Raw genomic sequence first — 13,448 nt, forward strand, 5'->3', positions numbered from 1 at the left:
AAATGAAACTATCTAAAGAGAGTTGGGGAACGTGTCCAGAGCATCCACAAAAGGAAGGGCTAGCCTGACAAGTGATGGAGAGGGCAACCTGGCAGTGCCCAGCACTGGCACCGAGGGACCACCTCAGCACTCATTGGTGTAAAAGGCATAGGCAGAGCTGTAAGAGAGGGAATGAGACTAAGGGAATGAATGAGACTGCTGGGCTTGGAAGAGGGGGTGGCAGGGGGCCCTTCCTAGAGGAGTGAGAATTGGCCCAAAGGGCTTACGCCATGTGGGGCAGGTTTCCCGGAACAGCCCAGTACTCCCTCTAGGCTCTAAATGGGGGCGGCACCAGGTTGACCTGGGGAGCTGAGGAAGGAGGGAAAAGTGGAGTTAAAGGTGATGCACATCTGCCTTTAATCCCAGCGCATGGGAGGCAGACAGGTCTCTGTGAGTTCGATGCCAGCCTGGTCTCCATAGAGTTCGAGGCCAGCCATGGCTGCATAGTGAGACCTGAGGACGGGAGTGGGAGGGAGGAGGGGGGTACACGGAGATGCTTGGACGGGACTGTGTGGTCCTCCCCACAGCGCTGCAATGACGGCTAGAGTAGGTGGGGTATGGTGGAGAGGGAATAAGAACCGGCAGTGGACACAGGGAACCGTGTGCGGGCCAGCCACGATAGCCTCCGCTGTGTAAAAGACACACAGAGGCTGGGGGCTCCTTTCCAGACTCGGACAATCTATCCCCATTAAAAGGAGGAAAATAAAAACGGACACACCCTTGCTTGACGTTTGGCATGTGGCCTCCGATATGGAGGGAGACCCCTCTTTATCTGTCAAAAGCCATCGCTGGGAGCATTTCTGGTGAGCCTTCACATCCCCAACGCTCCATTGCACTTCCGCTTCAGCCCCAAAGCGTACCCCTCGACCGAGATACTGGGTCTGCTGCTCCTCGAGCTCAGAAATTGCGGAGCCCGCTGGAGGACCGCAAGTGCGTGTCTTGTCTCGCGGGGAGATACAAGGCTGTGTGTGGCACAGATGGACACGGAGCACAGCGCGGAAACCTGGCGAGGGGCTGGCTTGACTGGTTTGGACCTTCGGAAGCCAAGGCCCGGCGCAGGAGTCGCCGGCCGATGAAACGCAGCCTCTAGGGGGCGCCCAAGACCTGGGTGTCTCACGGGTACAGCTCGAGGCCGAGTCTGCGGCCCCGGGCGAGTGACTCAGCCACTACCTCAAGCGGGGGCGTGGGGGCTCGAGGACAGCGTGGGGTGCGGCGAGCGCGGCCCCCACCCGCCTTGTGGCCCCGCGCGGTTGCTAAGCTCTCCAAGGCCTCTGAGAGATGAGATCCTGGGAACCTCATTGGTTACCATAGTAACTGCGCCCCAGCCTCTCCGGCTTGGCCACGGAGGAAGGAGCAGCCAATAAGAAGCTGTGGGCGGTTTGGGGGACCCCCCCCCCGGTGGTGTAGGCGGGGGTCAGGAGGTGCGGGGAGGAGGCGGAGCGTGGGCCACTGAGGCGCGGTGCTTGCAACGGTGCTGGTGCCTCCGCCCAGCTGCGCAGGGACATTTCCGGAGAGCACCCACGAGCCGGTGCTCGGTGCCCTCCCTCCTGGAAGAGGCGTCACCAACGTGAATCGAGCCCGGGTGGCGTGTAGGATCTTTTGGGAGGGAGTGGGTCTCAAGCTGCCCGCTCTCGTGATAATTCTCAAACGGTGGATTGGTGAAAAAAAAAAAAATCACTTAGGATCCCTCAAAAGTGCTTAGATGAGGGATGTGGGGGTTGAGGGGCACGTCCTAAGGGGCTCTCTCTGTCCAGCTATTTCCAGTCCAGGACCCTCGGTTCCTTCTGGAGACCCGTAAGCGCAGGGAGGGCTCTTTGGTAGAACCGCTACCCTGTTTCACAGCGGTGCTCTCCGTAGCAGCCTCCGCAGTAGCCCAAGAAGTTGGGACTCCCGGAGGGGGCGGGCTGCCTCTGTAAACATACGCTCCATCGAGTGTCACCGCTTGGAAGCGGTTGAGTGTCGACGGTTTATGATGTGCATACTGATAACATGTGCCTGAGGGAAGAGTTGGGATTTTTTGGAGCCTGAGTCCAAGCGGATAGTGATGTTCAGAAATGCCTAATGAAAGCCTCCGCCCATCTCCCAGCTTAACCCCTCCCCCCCCCGCCCCAAACTGATCTACCTTCGTCTCATTTAGGATTTCCAAAACTGCCCTCTCACCACCTACTGTCACTAGTGTTCCATCCCCCTTCCCCCCCTTTTTTTTAAAGAGAGGGTCTCATGTAGTAGAGGCTGACCTTGAACTCCTGGTCCTCCTGCCTCCAACTCCCTGGTGCTAGGATTACAAGACTGTACCATCACACCGGCTTCAGAGTTCCCTTTCTGAAGACAGAACTTTTTCTGACTTGACCCCCATATTACATAGAAATATGTACTCGGGAGCACGAAGCTCAAAACCCCAGGGTTTATGGGACTCCCGGGTCCGATCTCTGGGTCCCCAGGTGGGCACATCTGGCAGCGTGAACCTGCAGATCCCCGGCTCCGCATCTGCAAGCCTCCAGCCCAGGTGTGCGCCAGAGGTCGCCGCCCGGCCACACACAATCCCGCGCGGCCGCGAGGTGGCGCCATGGCCGCGGCAGCGTCTGCCGGTTCGGGCCGCTCCAGATAAGAGTGTGCTGAAAGCGCGGTGGGGCTGAGACGCGACCAGGACGCGGGGAGGACGGACCGGCAGGACAGACCGACCGGGGGCCCGGCGGGCGGAGGGCAGCGCATTGCAGCCACGTCCCCCCTGGATCCGCCGGCAGCCGGGCCCGGGGCTTCCGACATGCTCCCCAGGTGGGTCCTCGAGTTGGCGACCGCGAGGGGCAGGCAGGGGACCCGGGACGGGCTGGTCCTCGCGCGTGGGCCGGCCGGGGAGCATCCTCAGGCGCGGGCGCCCGGGTCGGGGCTGGCGTTTAGGGCTCCGAGTGTCTTTCCTAGAGGACTCGGGACGGCTGGGCCGCTGCTCGGCGCCGGGTTCACAGCGGGGTCAGCGGTCCCGGGCCGGCTCTGCCCGCACATGGGCTGGGGAGGAGAGGGGAAGGCAAGGGGAGCCGGCGGGCGGGGCTGGCAGGGGCGCTGCCCTGGCACAGCTCGGCGCCTGGCAGCGGGGCGGGTGGGGCGCGGGCTAGGAGCTGCCACAGCCTCGGGGAGGGAAGCCGGGCTGGGCTGCGGCCGCAGGTAACGGGCCCGCGAGGCCCTGCGGGCCAGGCGGGAACAGGGGCGGGCGCGCTCGCCGGCGGGCAGGGCGGCTCAAGACTAGGCGTGGGTCCCCGCCGTCGCCGGGCTGCTGAAGTTGGGGGCCTAGAGGAGAAACTGGGGGCTGGGTGGGCTAGGGCCGGCGCGCTCCTCCCGCCCTGTCTGAAGTTGGGAAAGTTTCCCCCAAGTTTGGGGCGGCGGAGTTTCGGGGGAGACGGGCCCGAGGGGAGCTGGGGCAAGAGATGTAGAGTCGAGGCCGGCCGGGGCTGGGTCCGGAACGCGGGTGGGGCGCAGGCCGGGGTCAGGGCCGCAGCCGGCTGTGCGTCGTGCCCGCCCGGGGCGCTGCCCCCTCCCTCCCCTGGGAGCTGCGTGGCTCCCCCCTCCCCCCCACCTGCTTCCTGCCTCAGCCTCCTGCCCCGATATAACGCCCTCCCCGCGCCGGGGCCCGGCCTTCGCGCTCTGCCCGCCACCGCAGCCACTGTCTCCTCTCCCCGCGCCGGGCCGGCCGGCCCAAACGAAGGCCTGACAGCCCCCGGCCAGGGCGGCGCCTCCATGGGCATCGTGCTCCCGTCCTCCTTATCACTTCCCCGAACTGGGGCAACTTCTCTCGAGGCGGGAGGCGCTTCTTACTCGGCTCCTTTTCTCCCCACTTGGGCAAACTTTTCGGCCCTGAATGACTTTTCCTGAAGCGGACATTTTACTTAAATCGGGTAATTGTCTCCGAAAGGGTCATTTCGCCCCAACAGTTTTCTCCCTGGAAGTTCCCAGCACCCGGCTTGAGTGCCCAGCAGCACCTGGGTCTGGGACAACTAGGCTAACCTGGCCTCCTCTCCATCCCCAGCCTCTCTCCTCCTGCTCCTTCTGTCCGGGGCCGGCGGGCCTAGGTTCCACCACTCCCGGAGGCCGCCGAGCCTCCTCTGTTAGTGTCCAGGCCTTGGTGCTCCATGCTCCTGCTCAGCTGAGGGGAAGGGGAAACGGAGGGGAACAGTGCTGGGCTGGGTGCGAGCGGCCAGGGCACGGCGTAGCTCTTACCCAGCTGGTGTGTGTCCCCCGCAGGAGAGTGTGTTGGGCAGACGATGCTGGACACGATGGAGGCGCCTGGCCACTCGAGGCAGCTACTGCTGCAGCTCAACAACCAGCGCACCAAGGGCTTCTTGTGCGACGTGATCATCGTGGTGCAGAACGCCCTCTTCCGCGCGCACAAGAACGTGCTGGCGGCCAGCAGCGCCTACCTCAAGTCCCTGGTGGTGCATGACAACCTGCTAAACCTGGACCATGACATGGTGAGCCCGGCCGTGTTTCGCCTGGTGCTGGACTTCATCTACACCGGCCGCCTGACTGACAGTGTTGAGGCCGCCGCCGCAGCAGCAGTGGCCCCGGGGGCCGAGCCGAGCCTGGGCGCGGTGCTGGCCGCCGCCAGCTACCTGCAGATCCCTGACCTCGTGGCTCTGTGCAAGAAGCGCCTCAAACGCCACGGCAAGTACTGCCACCTGCGGGGAGGAGGCAGCGGCGGCGGCGGCTATGCGCCCTATGGGCGGCCGGGCCGGGGCTTGAGGGCCGCCACGCCCGTCATCCAGGCTTGCTACTCGTCCCCGGCCGGGCCGCCGCCGCCGCCGGCCGCCGAGCCCCCGTCGGGCCCCGAGGCCGCGGTCAACACCCATTGTGCCGAGCTGTACGCCTCGGCCCCGGGCCCAGCAGCCTCACTCTGCGCCCCGGAGCGCCGCTGCTCTCCGCTGTGCGGCCTGGATCTGTCTAAGAAGAGCCCGCCAGGCTCCTCGGTCCCCGAGCGACCGCTGAGTGAGCGCGAACTGCCTCCGCGCCCGGACAGTCCTCCCGGTGCGGGGTCCGCCGTCTACAAGGAGCCACCGCTCGCCCTGCCGCCGCTGCCGCCTTTGCCCTTCCAGAAGCTGGAAGAGGCCGTACCGACTCCAGACCCGTTTCGAGGAAGCGGCGGCAGTCCGGGACCCGAGCCCCCCGGCCGCCCCGACGGCTCCAGCCTCCTCTACCGCTGGATGAAGCACGAGCCCGGCCTGGGTAGCTATGGCGATGATCTGGTCCGAGATCACGGCTCCCCAGGCGAGCGCCTCGAGGAACGCGGTGGGGACCCAGCCACCTCACCCGGGGGCCCCCCGCTCGGCCTGGTGCCCCCACCACGCTACCCGGGCAGCCTGGACGGGCCAGGCACAGGCGCTGACGGCGACGACTACAAGAGCAGCAGTGAGGAGACCGGTAGCAGCGAGGACCCCAGCCCACCCGGTGGCCACCTGGAGGGCTACCCATGCCCTCACTTGGCTTACGGCGAGCCTGAGAGCTTTGGTGACAACCTGTACGTATGCATCCCTTGTGGCAAAGGCTTCCCCAGCTCGGAACAGCTGAATGCACACGTGGAGGCTCACGTGGAGGAAGAGGAGGCACTGTATGGCAGGGCAGAGGCTGCTGAGGTGGCCGCCGGGGCCGCCGGCCTCGGGCCCCCCTTTGGTGGTGGTGGGGACAAGATCGCTGGGGCCCCCGGTGGCCTAGGAGAGCTGCTGCGGCCGTACCGCTGCGCGTCCTGCGACAAGAGCTACAAGGACCCGGCCACGCTGAGGCAGCACGAGAAGACGCACTGGCTGACACGGCCCTATCCGTGTACCATCTGCGGGAAGAAGTTCACGCAGCGCGGAACCATGACACGCCATATGCGCAGCCACTTAGGCCTGAAGCCCTTTGCGTGCGACGCGTGCGGCATGCGCTTCACCCGCCAGTACCGCCTCACGGAGCACATGCGCATCCACTCGGGAGAGAAGCCTTACGAGTGCCAGGTGTGCGGTGGAAAGTTCGCTCAACAGCGCAACCTCATCAGCCACATGAAGATGCACGCTGTAGGTGGTGCGGCCGGCGCAGCAGGGGCGCTGGCTGGCCTCGGGGGACTACCTGGCGTCCCCGGCCCCGACGGCAAGGGCAAGCTCGATTTCCCGGAGGGTGTCTTTGCTGTGGCCCGCCTCACAGCTGAACAGCTGAGCCTGAAGCAACAGGACAAGGCAGCTGCCGCAGAGCTGCTGGCGCAGACCACGCACTTCCTGCACGACCCCAAGGTGGCGCTCGAGAGCCTCTACCCGCTGGCCAAATTCACTGCCGAGCTGGGACTCAGCCCGGATAAGGCGGCAGAGGTGCTGAGCCAGGGCGCGCACCTGGCCGCGGGACCGGACGGCCGGACCATCGACCGTTTCTCTCCCACCTAGAGCGCCCCTCGCAGGTGCTCCCGGCGCTACCCGGCGGCCCCGGGGACAACTGGTAGCAGCGGCAGCGCCGCAGTGGTGGCCCCACCTTTCTACGCCTCACCTGGCCTCACTGCTTTGTGCCTTAACCCGGGGGAGCCGGTGGGGGAAAACCTCGGGACGGGGGTGGGATAGGGGAAGGGAGATTTATATTTTTGATATCAGCTTTGACCAAAGGAGAACCCCGCCTCTCCCTGTGGTTCGTTGGCCCCCTCCCCCGGCTCCGTGCTGCTCTTGGGGGAGGGGTGTCACTATTCGGACGCTCCCAGCCCTACCTCCGGCCCTTGCGACCACACCCATTCTCACTGTGAATCTCCCCGCTGGGGTCGGAGCATTGGGCACAGTTGGGGAGAGGGAGGGGACTGAGCCGGCCGGAGGGCCTCCCCGCCCCCCCGCTCCTGCCCAGCCCGGGACTGATAATGTGAAGTTCCTCATTTTGCACAAGTGGCACTAGCCCCAGGGCCAACCCTTCCCTTCCTGACCCAGCAGAGTGGGCAGGTCCGGAGCCAGGGATGACAGTCCTGGCCCACCTGGCTCCGCTTCTGAGGTCCCCTCCTCTCCCTGGGGCCCCATCATATTTATTGCATGCGCCCCAGGTGGCCCCTATCCTGAGCCCGGCTTTAGCTGGGCTGGAGCGAGGTCTCCTTGGTTCCCATTCTGTCCTTTTGTATATTCCCTACTCTGTACACAGGCTCTTCTAGAGCCGCTTCCATTTTCTATACTCAACCAAACAGCAATAAAGCAGTAACCAAGGTCCCTAATCCTGTGGCTCTCTTCTGCCCCTGCACCAGGGTGGGTGGCTGGGCCCCAACACAGGTGTACCGGCTGAGTCTGCCTCCCCCTTCAGTCCCCAAAATAGACCAACAGGAGGTCAATTATGTTTCATAACTAAAAATTTATTAAGGAAACAAAACCAGGGTTTCAAATGGGACAGAAAGAAAGATGTTCTCCCCACTTCCCCCACCCCCAGCCAAAGGCCTTCGCAGCCAGGGGAGAGGACCTCAAAGGGGGTAGTAGCCTGGGCCTTACAACTCAGAGAGGAGGTCTTCTGAGCCCTGGGCACTTGTACCCCCAAATCACTGTCCTGGACTCTCCTGGACAGCCCTCTCCTGGTAGGGTCCTGAGCCTGAAGAGGGCAGAGCACCCTTGGTGAAGCATTGCTCCTCCAGATGGTCCATCAGGCAGTGGGCTGGGATCCTGTTGAGACTGACTCCTACTCTAACCCAGACTGCCTTCTCCCTCCCCTTCACCTCTGTGCTGGACTGAAGGAATTCATTCCTGGTAGGGAGTCTCCAGGTGAGGTTGTGAACAGAAGGGCAGCAAGAAAAAACAACAACAAAATCCCTTAAAGGCTAAAGGGTCCCCAGTCCCCTCTTCCGGGTAGAGAAGCAGAGGACAAGGCCAGGAACAGGACAAACACCCCACGCCCTGGGACCACCTCTACCCCTGGTTCAGCTCTATCTGCGTGGAAGTTTCTCAGAGGTGTGAGGAGGGTTGGAAAGGAAGGAAGGAAGGAAGGAGAGCTGGGAAAGCTTCGTTGGGTTCCTGTCACAGGTGGCAGGGGGAGATTCAGAAGGAGAAGCCCCACAAGGAACTGACGTGAGGAAGTTGAGGGGCCTTGAGGTGATGAAGGGGTCAACTAGAGAGGGAAGGCAGACGAAGAAGGAACAGGAAGAGTCTGAGGAAATTTCCCCAAGAGGGTACTAGAGTGAAAGGAAGGCAGTATTGGGAGCATATGCAGGGCAAGGCCACTCAGGAAGCGCGGGCCCAGGACTAGATGTCCTTCCGTCTAGACCCATGGCTGCCCAGGGGAACAAGGGCAAGGTGCAAGGACAAGGATTGATGTGGACAGGAAGAGAAGAGAGAGAGAGAGAGAGAGAGAGAGTGTGTGTGTGTGTGTGTGTGTGTGTGTGTGTGTGTGTGTGTGTGTGTGTGTGCGCGCGCGCGCGCGTCGTGAAGGACTAGGGCTGCTGTTATTGACAGAACCCAGTGTGGGTCCATAGGGGATCTAGGCCTCAGGGAGATGACGACCCCCTGGGCACTCTCTTCCTCTCAGACACTCAGGGCAGTAGGTTCTGCAGACTGAGGGCTCTATCATTTTGCTCGCATCCGATGGAAACACTGGAACCTCTGCCCCACTGCCACTACAGAGTGGCTGGGTCCCTGGTGAGTAGGCCTCCCTCCAGCCCTGACACCAGACAGGAGGGAGAAAGGCTGAGGGCTTGGTGGCCTATCTGGCTTGTCCACCTGTTATCACTGTAGCCAGTCACCTCCCTGCTAAACTTGGCAGCCCAGGAGGGTACCAGCAGCTTCCGCCTGACCCTCGGGTGGGGCTCTGTGAGGAGCAGCTCCCCCACAGCACGGCCACGGCGTGAGGTTGGAAGAGGATGGTTTATTGTCTGGGTGGATTGGTGGCTCAGGCACGTGGACATCTTCCGTGCTACACTGGGCGCCTGGTGGCCTCTCAGGAATGGTTCCATGGGGGTGGGCCCCAGTGTGGCCCCCTCAGCCCACCTGGGCCCACGTAAGGAAGGCTGGGATGTCCCTCACGGGCACATTCCTTGTCAGCGCCTTCACACGCAGGTTCCGGTCATCGGTCAGCAGAACCACCTCCCGTAGCAGGCGGATTGGCTCCTCTGTTGGCACAGAAAGCAGATGGGCTCTACTGAGGATAAAGTGTCAAATGCCCCTTCTTGTCCTGAGGGGAATGTGGACCTGGAGGGGCAAGCCCTTTCCTTCTTCCAGACTCCTTCTGCTTAGAGGGTCAGGCGAGGCAAGGGCTGTGCTGCTGCTGTCAACCCCGGCCTCCTGCACAGGACTCTTGTGCCTGGTGCCTGAGAGTACTCAAACTGTTGGCATCCACAGACCTGTCTTCCGGGATTCTCAACTAACGGGAAGCAGCCCCTTGCCACTGACTCCTAACTGTACTGCTGGCCCCTAGGTTTCCCTTACCCACCCCCACCACATCCTCTCCGTCTAAGGCTGGGGTGTGTGTATCAATGTTTTATGTTCCCAGAGGTTAAAAATCCAAAGATGAATAGCAAGTGGGGAACCGTTTACGAATGTGGGGGAAGGGGTGAGCTTCAGGGAGCTCTCAGGAGAGGTTGTGCTAAAGGGGCCTTGTGGCTATGGCTAAAGGATCTATTAAGTAAGTTATCTACGGACATCTAACAGTACAGAAGGTAAAAAGAAAAGCAGAGGCAGGACTGTCCTCCCAGCTGCCTTGGGCCCCAGGGAGCTCTGTGCCTTCTAGATTTCCTTATGTACTTCTGTAAATACACACACTGGCATATGTATGGATCCCCCTGTAATACTGAGATCTTATTTGCCACACTTTCTTTTTGCATTTTATATACTCAAAAATCATTCTGTACACAGTACAAATGGCCTTCGTCTTTTTAGATAACTTTTCTAGCAGTCTTTCTCTGTCTCTGACTAATGTACAGGAGAGAACTTAAAGTAGGGCCCAGCAATCACTCAAGTGATACTCCAAGTCCTGGGCATGACTGCTTGGGTGGCAGGTCTACCCCTAAGCTCTGGCCTGACATTTCCTAGTGGAGGTCTGGCAGAGAGCAAAGGCACAGGAAATGTCCTGTGGTGTTTGGGGACTGCTAGGGCTGGCAGGCTGGGGGACTGCAAACATCCATGTCTGACCTGAGTAGTTTTGGGCTTGCCAGCTCCAGGCGGGGAGGCTGAGAATTGGCTTTCAGCCTAGGGAGGAATTTGGGGATGAAGAGGGAGAGGCTCATGGGGCTGATGGTGGTGAGGGAAGGGAGAGGAGGAAGGAGAGGGCTGTGCATAGAGGGTGAAGAAGGCGGTCCATGAGTAAGGGAGCTCTAGGACACTTCTGTTGCCTGGGCCTGGAATGTGAGTGTGTGGTGGGGTAGTGGTGTGGGGTGCTACATGGGGTTCCCAGCTGTTGGCTGAGTCTGTCTGCAACTCCACTATTCCTGCCCTGGGCCTCGGACCAGAAGAGTCCTAGGCCTTAGGTCAGCCAGCAAAGGCCCAGCATTGCTGGCAGGGGTCTGCAGGGGTTTCTGTGGATACTTCGAGACATTTTTAACAATAAACATCCTCTGTTTTGACACTGGTAACTTCACTTTGTTAGAAACCAGAGACTGTCATCTTGTCAGGCCCCATCCGCCATAATCCACATGATTTTAAAATTCAACATCGTTTACACATAAACATTTGGTGACGGTTTCTCTGTGAATCTGACAAGTTAATCTGCTAAGAATTCACACTGACAAATGGGGTTTGATTACACCAGCCGTTGCTGATGTAATTTTGATAGGGGCGGTCCCCAGGATGGCAGTGGATTTCTGTAGGCTGTTTGGGGGTGTTCTGGGGGGTGGCGGGACTAGTAGAGCCTTGCTTCCAAATGCATCTGGGCTAAGAACAAAACAGTTTGGTGGCTGAGGATTACTGGACCTTTGCAATCCCGCTTCCCTCTAAGAAGCTGCCCTGGGGCAGGTCACAAGCTCCTCTGGCTCAGCCAGGATTCTAATTTGTCAGTTGGACAGTCCAGGTCTGGCCCTCAGGGAGAGTCCATGTGGCAGCCCCTCTGTGGCAGCAGTGGTGGATTCCTGCCTAGCTCCTGGTGGAGAGACGCAGGCATACATGAGAGAGGGCTGTACTAATGTGTGGGAAGAAACCCCCAGAGGACAACTCCTGGGTTAGCCAGCAAGCCAGGACTAAGGGCATCAACAGAGGAGTTAGAGGAACAACAGCGAGAGAAAGAAGACCAGGAGGCGACACAGGTGTGAGCAGAGACCCACTTATGAGAATTACTAGCTCAGCACGTGATACTGGGCTACTAGGAGGGGTTAAGATTCCCTTCCACAAGAAGAAATGTTGGAATCTTGAGAATCAGTTAGCAAAGTCTTCTAAATGCCATTGGAACTCAAAGCTGAGATAGTCAGACACTTGAGAGTTCTAGGGTGACCCAGAGGTGGGATTCTGCTCACCAAAACATTTTAAAACTCAGCCATGGGCTCAGTCTTTAAGCTCTCCCCTACTTCTAGCTCTAGTTAGCCTGTACAATGCTATAGCTCCGTGCAATAGAGAACAGGAAGAAAGAGCGATTCCTGGCTAGGGGCAACCCCCCTTGCAGGCTTGATATGGGTTAACACTCAAATAACACTCTGAAATGGCTAGCAAGGTGAGAATGGCCAAGAAAAAGTGTGCCCACTTGAGGCTCTACTCCTCAGGAGACCATGGCCAGAACAAGCTATACTGAATCATAACATTCTTGCTGTCAGAAGGAACTCACTGAGGACCCAAGAAAGGAAATGGATGCAGACTGAGTGGGGAAGCTCACTGCCTAGAGCAGGGCTTCCTGGGTTAGTGAGGCTTGTTCCTTGTTGCCCTCAGATCACCTGACATTCTTTGGGAGTCTACGATAGGAGAGCTAACCTCTGGGAGGGTGGACAAGATGGCCTCCTCAGGCTTGTCTAGGCCCTATATTGACTTCGCAGGCCAAAGTCAGCAGAGGGGGCTCTTCTTAGGGACTATGGATGGGTAGGATAAAGTAGAACAGAGGGATGGAAGGTCCAAGGAGAGGCCAAACTGTACCTTTGCTGGTGGGCATGTAATCTTTAGCCTTGTCTTTGCAGTAGTGCAGGCAGCAGGAGAGGATCAGGTCATCATTGTTACCCTGGAAGAAGACAGTGTGAAAAGCACCACTGGGCAGGAGGGGGCGCCATGCAGAGGCAGAGGTACTCCAGGGCTGTCCTGGAGTCTTGCTCAGGCACACTCTGGCTCTGCTTGGCTAAGTTTAACTGTCCTCAGTGATACAGGGAACTCTCCCCTCCTGGGCCTTGATTTGGGCCACCCCTCGGCTGCCCAGGTTCAAAAGCCTTCTTTTACTCCCTCCTTTCAGGAACACTTTTTATAGTGGACCATGGGCTTTCCATTCTCCCTGGGGGTCTCACCAGCTGTCCAGTAATGTCCTCACTGCGGAAGGCGATGGATTCAAGTTCATTGCCACGGCTGGTCAAGGCCCGCAGGCAGGAGTCCCGACTCTCAAATCTCCGTTCGAGGAACTCGATGGATTTCCGGGCCTTTTCTTGTACCACACGGGCATAGCCCCCGGCCCGGTGGTCTGTCTCCTGCCCTTTGGCAAGGCCATCCAGCTCATTGATCACTGATGAGACAGAGTTTACAATCAGCAATTATGCCTGCCTTCACCCCGTGGTCTCTGCCCCTTACTTTCTCGGCCAGGCACCTTCACAGACTATGGAGGCCAACCTCTCCACTGGAGTTTTCCAATGAAGCTATGGCAGGATAGGCGCTTGTGGGGATAAGAAAGGGCCCAAGACTTTAAGGGAGCCTCAGCTCCTATCTGCCTCTTCCTCTGAGCCCCATCTTCCTCCCAGGAGGAGCTTACGAGGTTTTCTGGAGCTGGCATTCCTTAGTTATAGGATCAAACAAGGAACACAGCAGCAAAAGGGTAAGTGAGGTGCGCGTCCTCAGCTCCGTGGGTCTGAACCACAGCAGTCTAAAAGGGGGCAGAGGACAGGGAAGCCACCAAGGAAGAAGGACAGCCGGACTTACTTGCAAGGACCCTGGTATTTCATGAAACCATAACCTTGGCACATTACCTCCTTGATACTTGGGGTGTGTGTGTGTGTGTGTGTGTGTGTGTGTGTGTGTGTGTGTGTGTGCCTGTCTGCCTGTCTATGTGTCTGGAACATGGCTTCATTTTCTGGTGAAGATTCTTTCCAAAATTCCAGCCAAAAGCCTGAGGTCAAGTGGGAAATATGCACTCCTTGGGGGCTTGGGGAGAGTTTGGGGTCTGAGGCCTCTCCTTAGTATAATGATTCATAGCTTGGGGAGTCGGCATGAGCATGCTGTTCCATGGTGAGCCTGGCACTCATTGTCTGGGTATTCAGAAACATTTTCTGGAAAAGGCCCATATGGGAACACACACACACACACACACACACATACACACACACACACACACACACACCC

General features: G+C 59.5%; 2 protein-coding genes across 5 annotated transcripts in view; one reads left to right on the plus strand and one right to left on the minus strand.

The window, feature by feature from the left end:
* The first annotated feature begins 2,710 nt into the window (after positions 1 to 2,710).
* Positions 2,711 to 7,234, plus strand: Hic1 (HIC ZBTB transcriptional repressor 1). 2 transcript variants are annotated; one of them, XM_052756064.1, is made up of 2 exons: positions 2,711 to 2,814; positions 4,273 to 7,234. In XM_052756064.1, exon 2 carries the CDS (start codon positions 4,293 to 4,295, stop codon positions 6,435 to 6,437), a length of 2,145 nt encoding a protein of 714 aa, XP_052612024.1. In that variant the 5' UTR covers positions 2,711 to 2,814; positions 4,273 to 4,292; the 3' UTR covers positions 6,438 to 7,234. The 2 variants fall into 2 exon arrangements, with proteins under 2 accessions (XP_052612024.1, XP_052612023.1); XM_052756063.1 differs by lacking the exon at positions 2,711 to 2,814 and adding an exon at positions 3,620 to 3,926.
* A 114-nt stretch (positions 7,235 to 7,348) lies between these two features.
* The window catches only part of Smg6 (SMG6 nonsense mediated mRNA decay factor), a 246,261-nt gene continuing 240,161 nt past the window's right edge, over positions 7,349 to 13,448 (minus strand). For all 3 annotated transcript variants that reach the window (XM_052756057.1, XM_052756058.1, XM_052756056.1), the window contains exons 17-19: positions 12,407 to 12,618; positions 12,048 to 12,129; positions 7,349 to 9,109 (exon numbers count right to left, since the gene is read on the minus strand). In XM_052756057.1, coding sequence (XP_052612017.1) covers positions 8,979 to 9,109; positions 12,048 to 12,129; positions 12,407 to 12,618 — 425 coding nt within the window. In that variant the 3' untranslated portion in view covers positions 7,349 to 8,978. The remainder of the gene's footprint in view (positions 9,110 to 12,047; positions 12,130 to 12,406; positions 12,619 to 13,448) is intronic.

The sequence above is a fragment of the Peromyscus californicus genome, unplaced genomic scaffold (assembly GCF_007827085.1).
Source record: "Peromyscus californicus insignis strain IS unplaced genomic scaffold, ASM782708v3 Scaffold_3__1_contigs__length_106647218, whole genome shotgun sequence".
Lineage (NCBI taxonomy): Eukaryota > Metazoa > Chordata > Mammalia > Rodentia > Cricetidae > Peromyscus > Peromyscus californicus.

Bases quoted from the DNA above. Each gene is read 5' to 3' on its own strand.
- Hic1 (XM_052756063.1), top strand. From the start codon at position 3,890: ATGACTTTTCCTGAAGCGGACATTTTACTTAAATCGG. The intron at 3,927-4,272 runs GTAATTGTCTCC...TGTCCCCCGCAG, and splicing joins GGACATTTTACTTAAATCGG to GAGAGTGTGTTGGGCAGACG.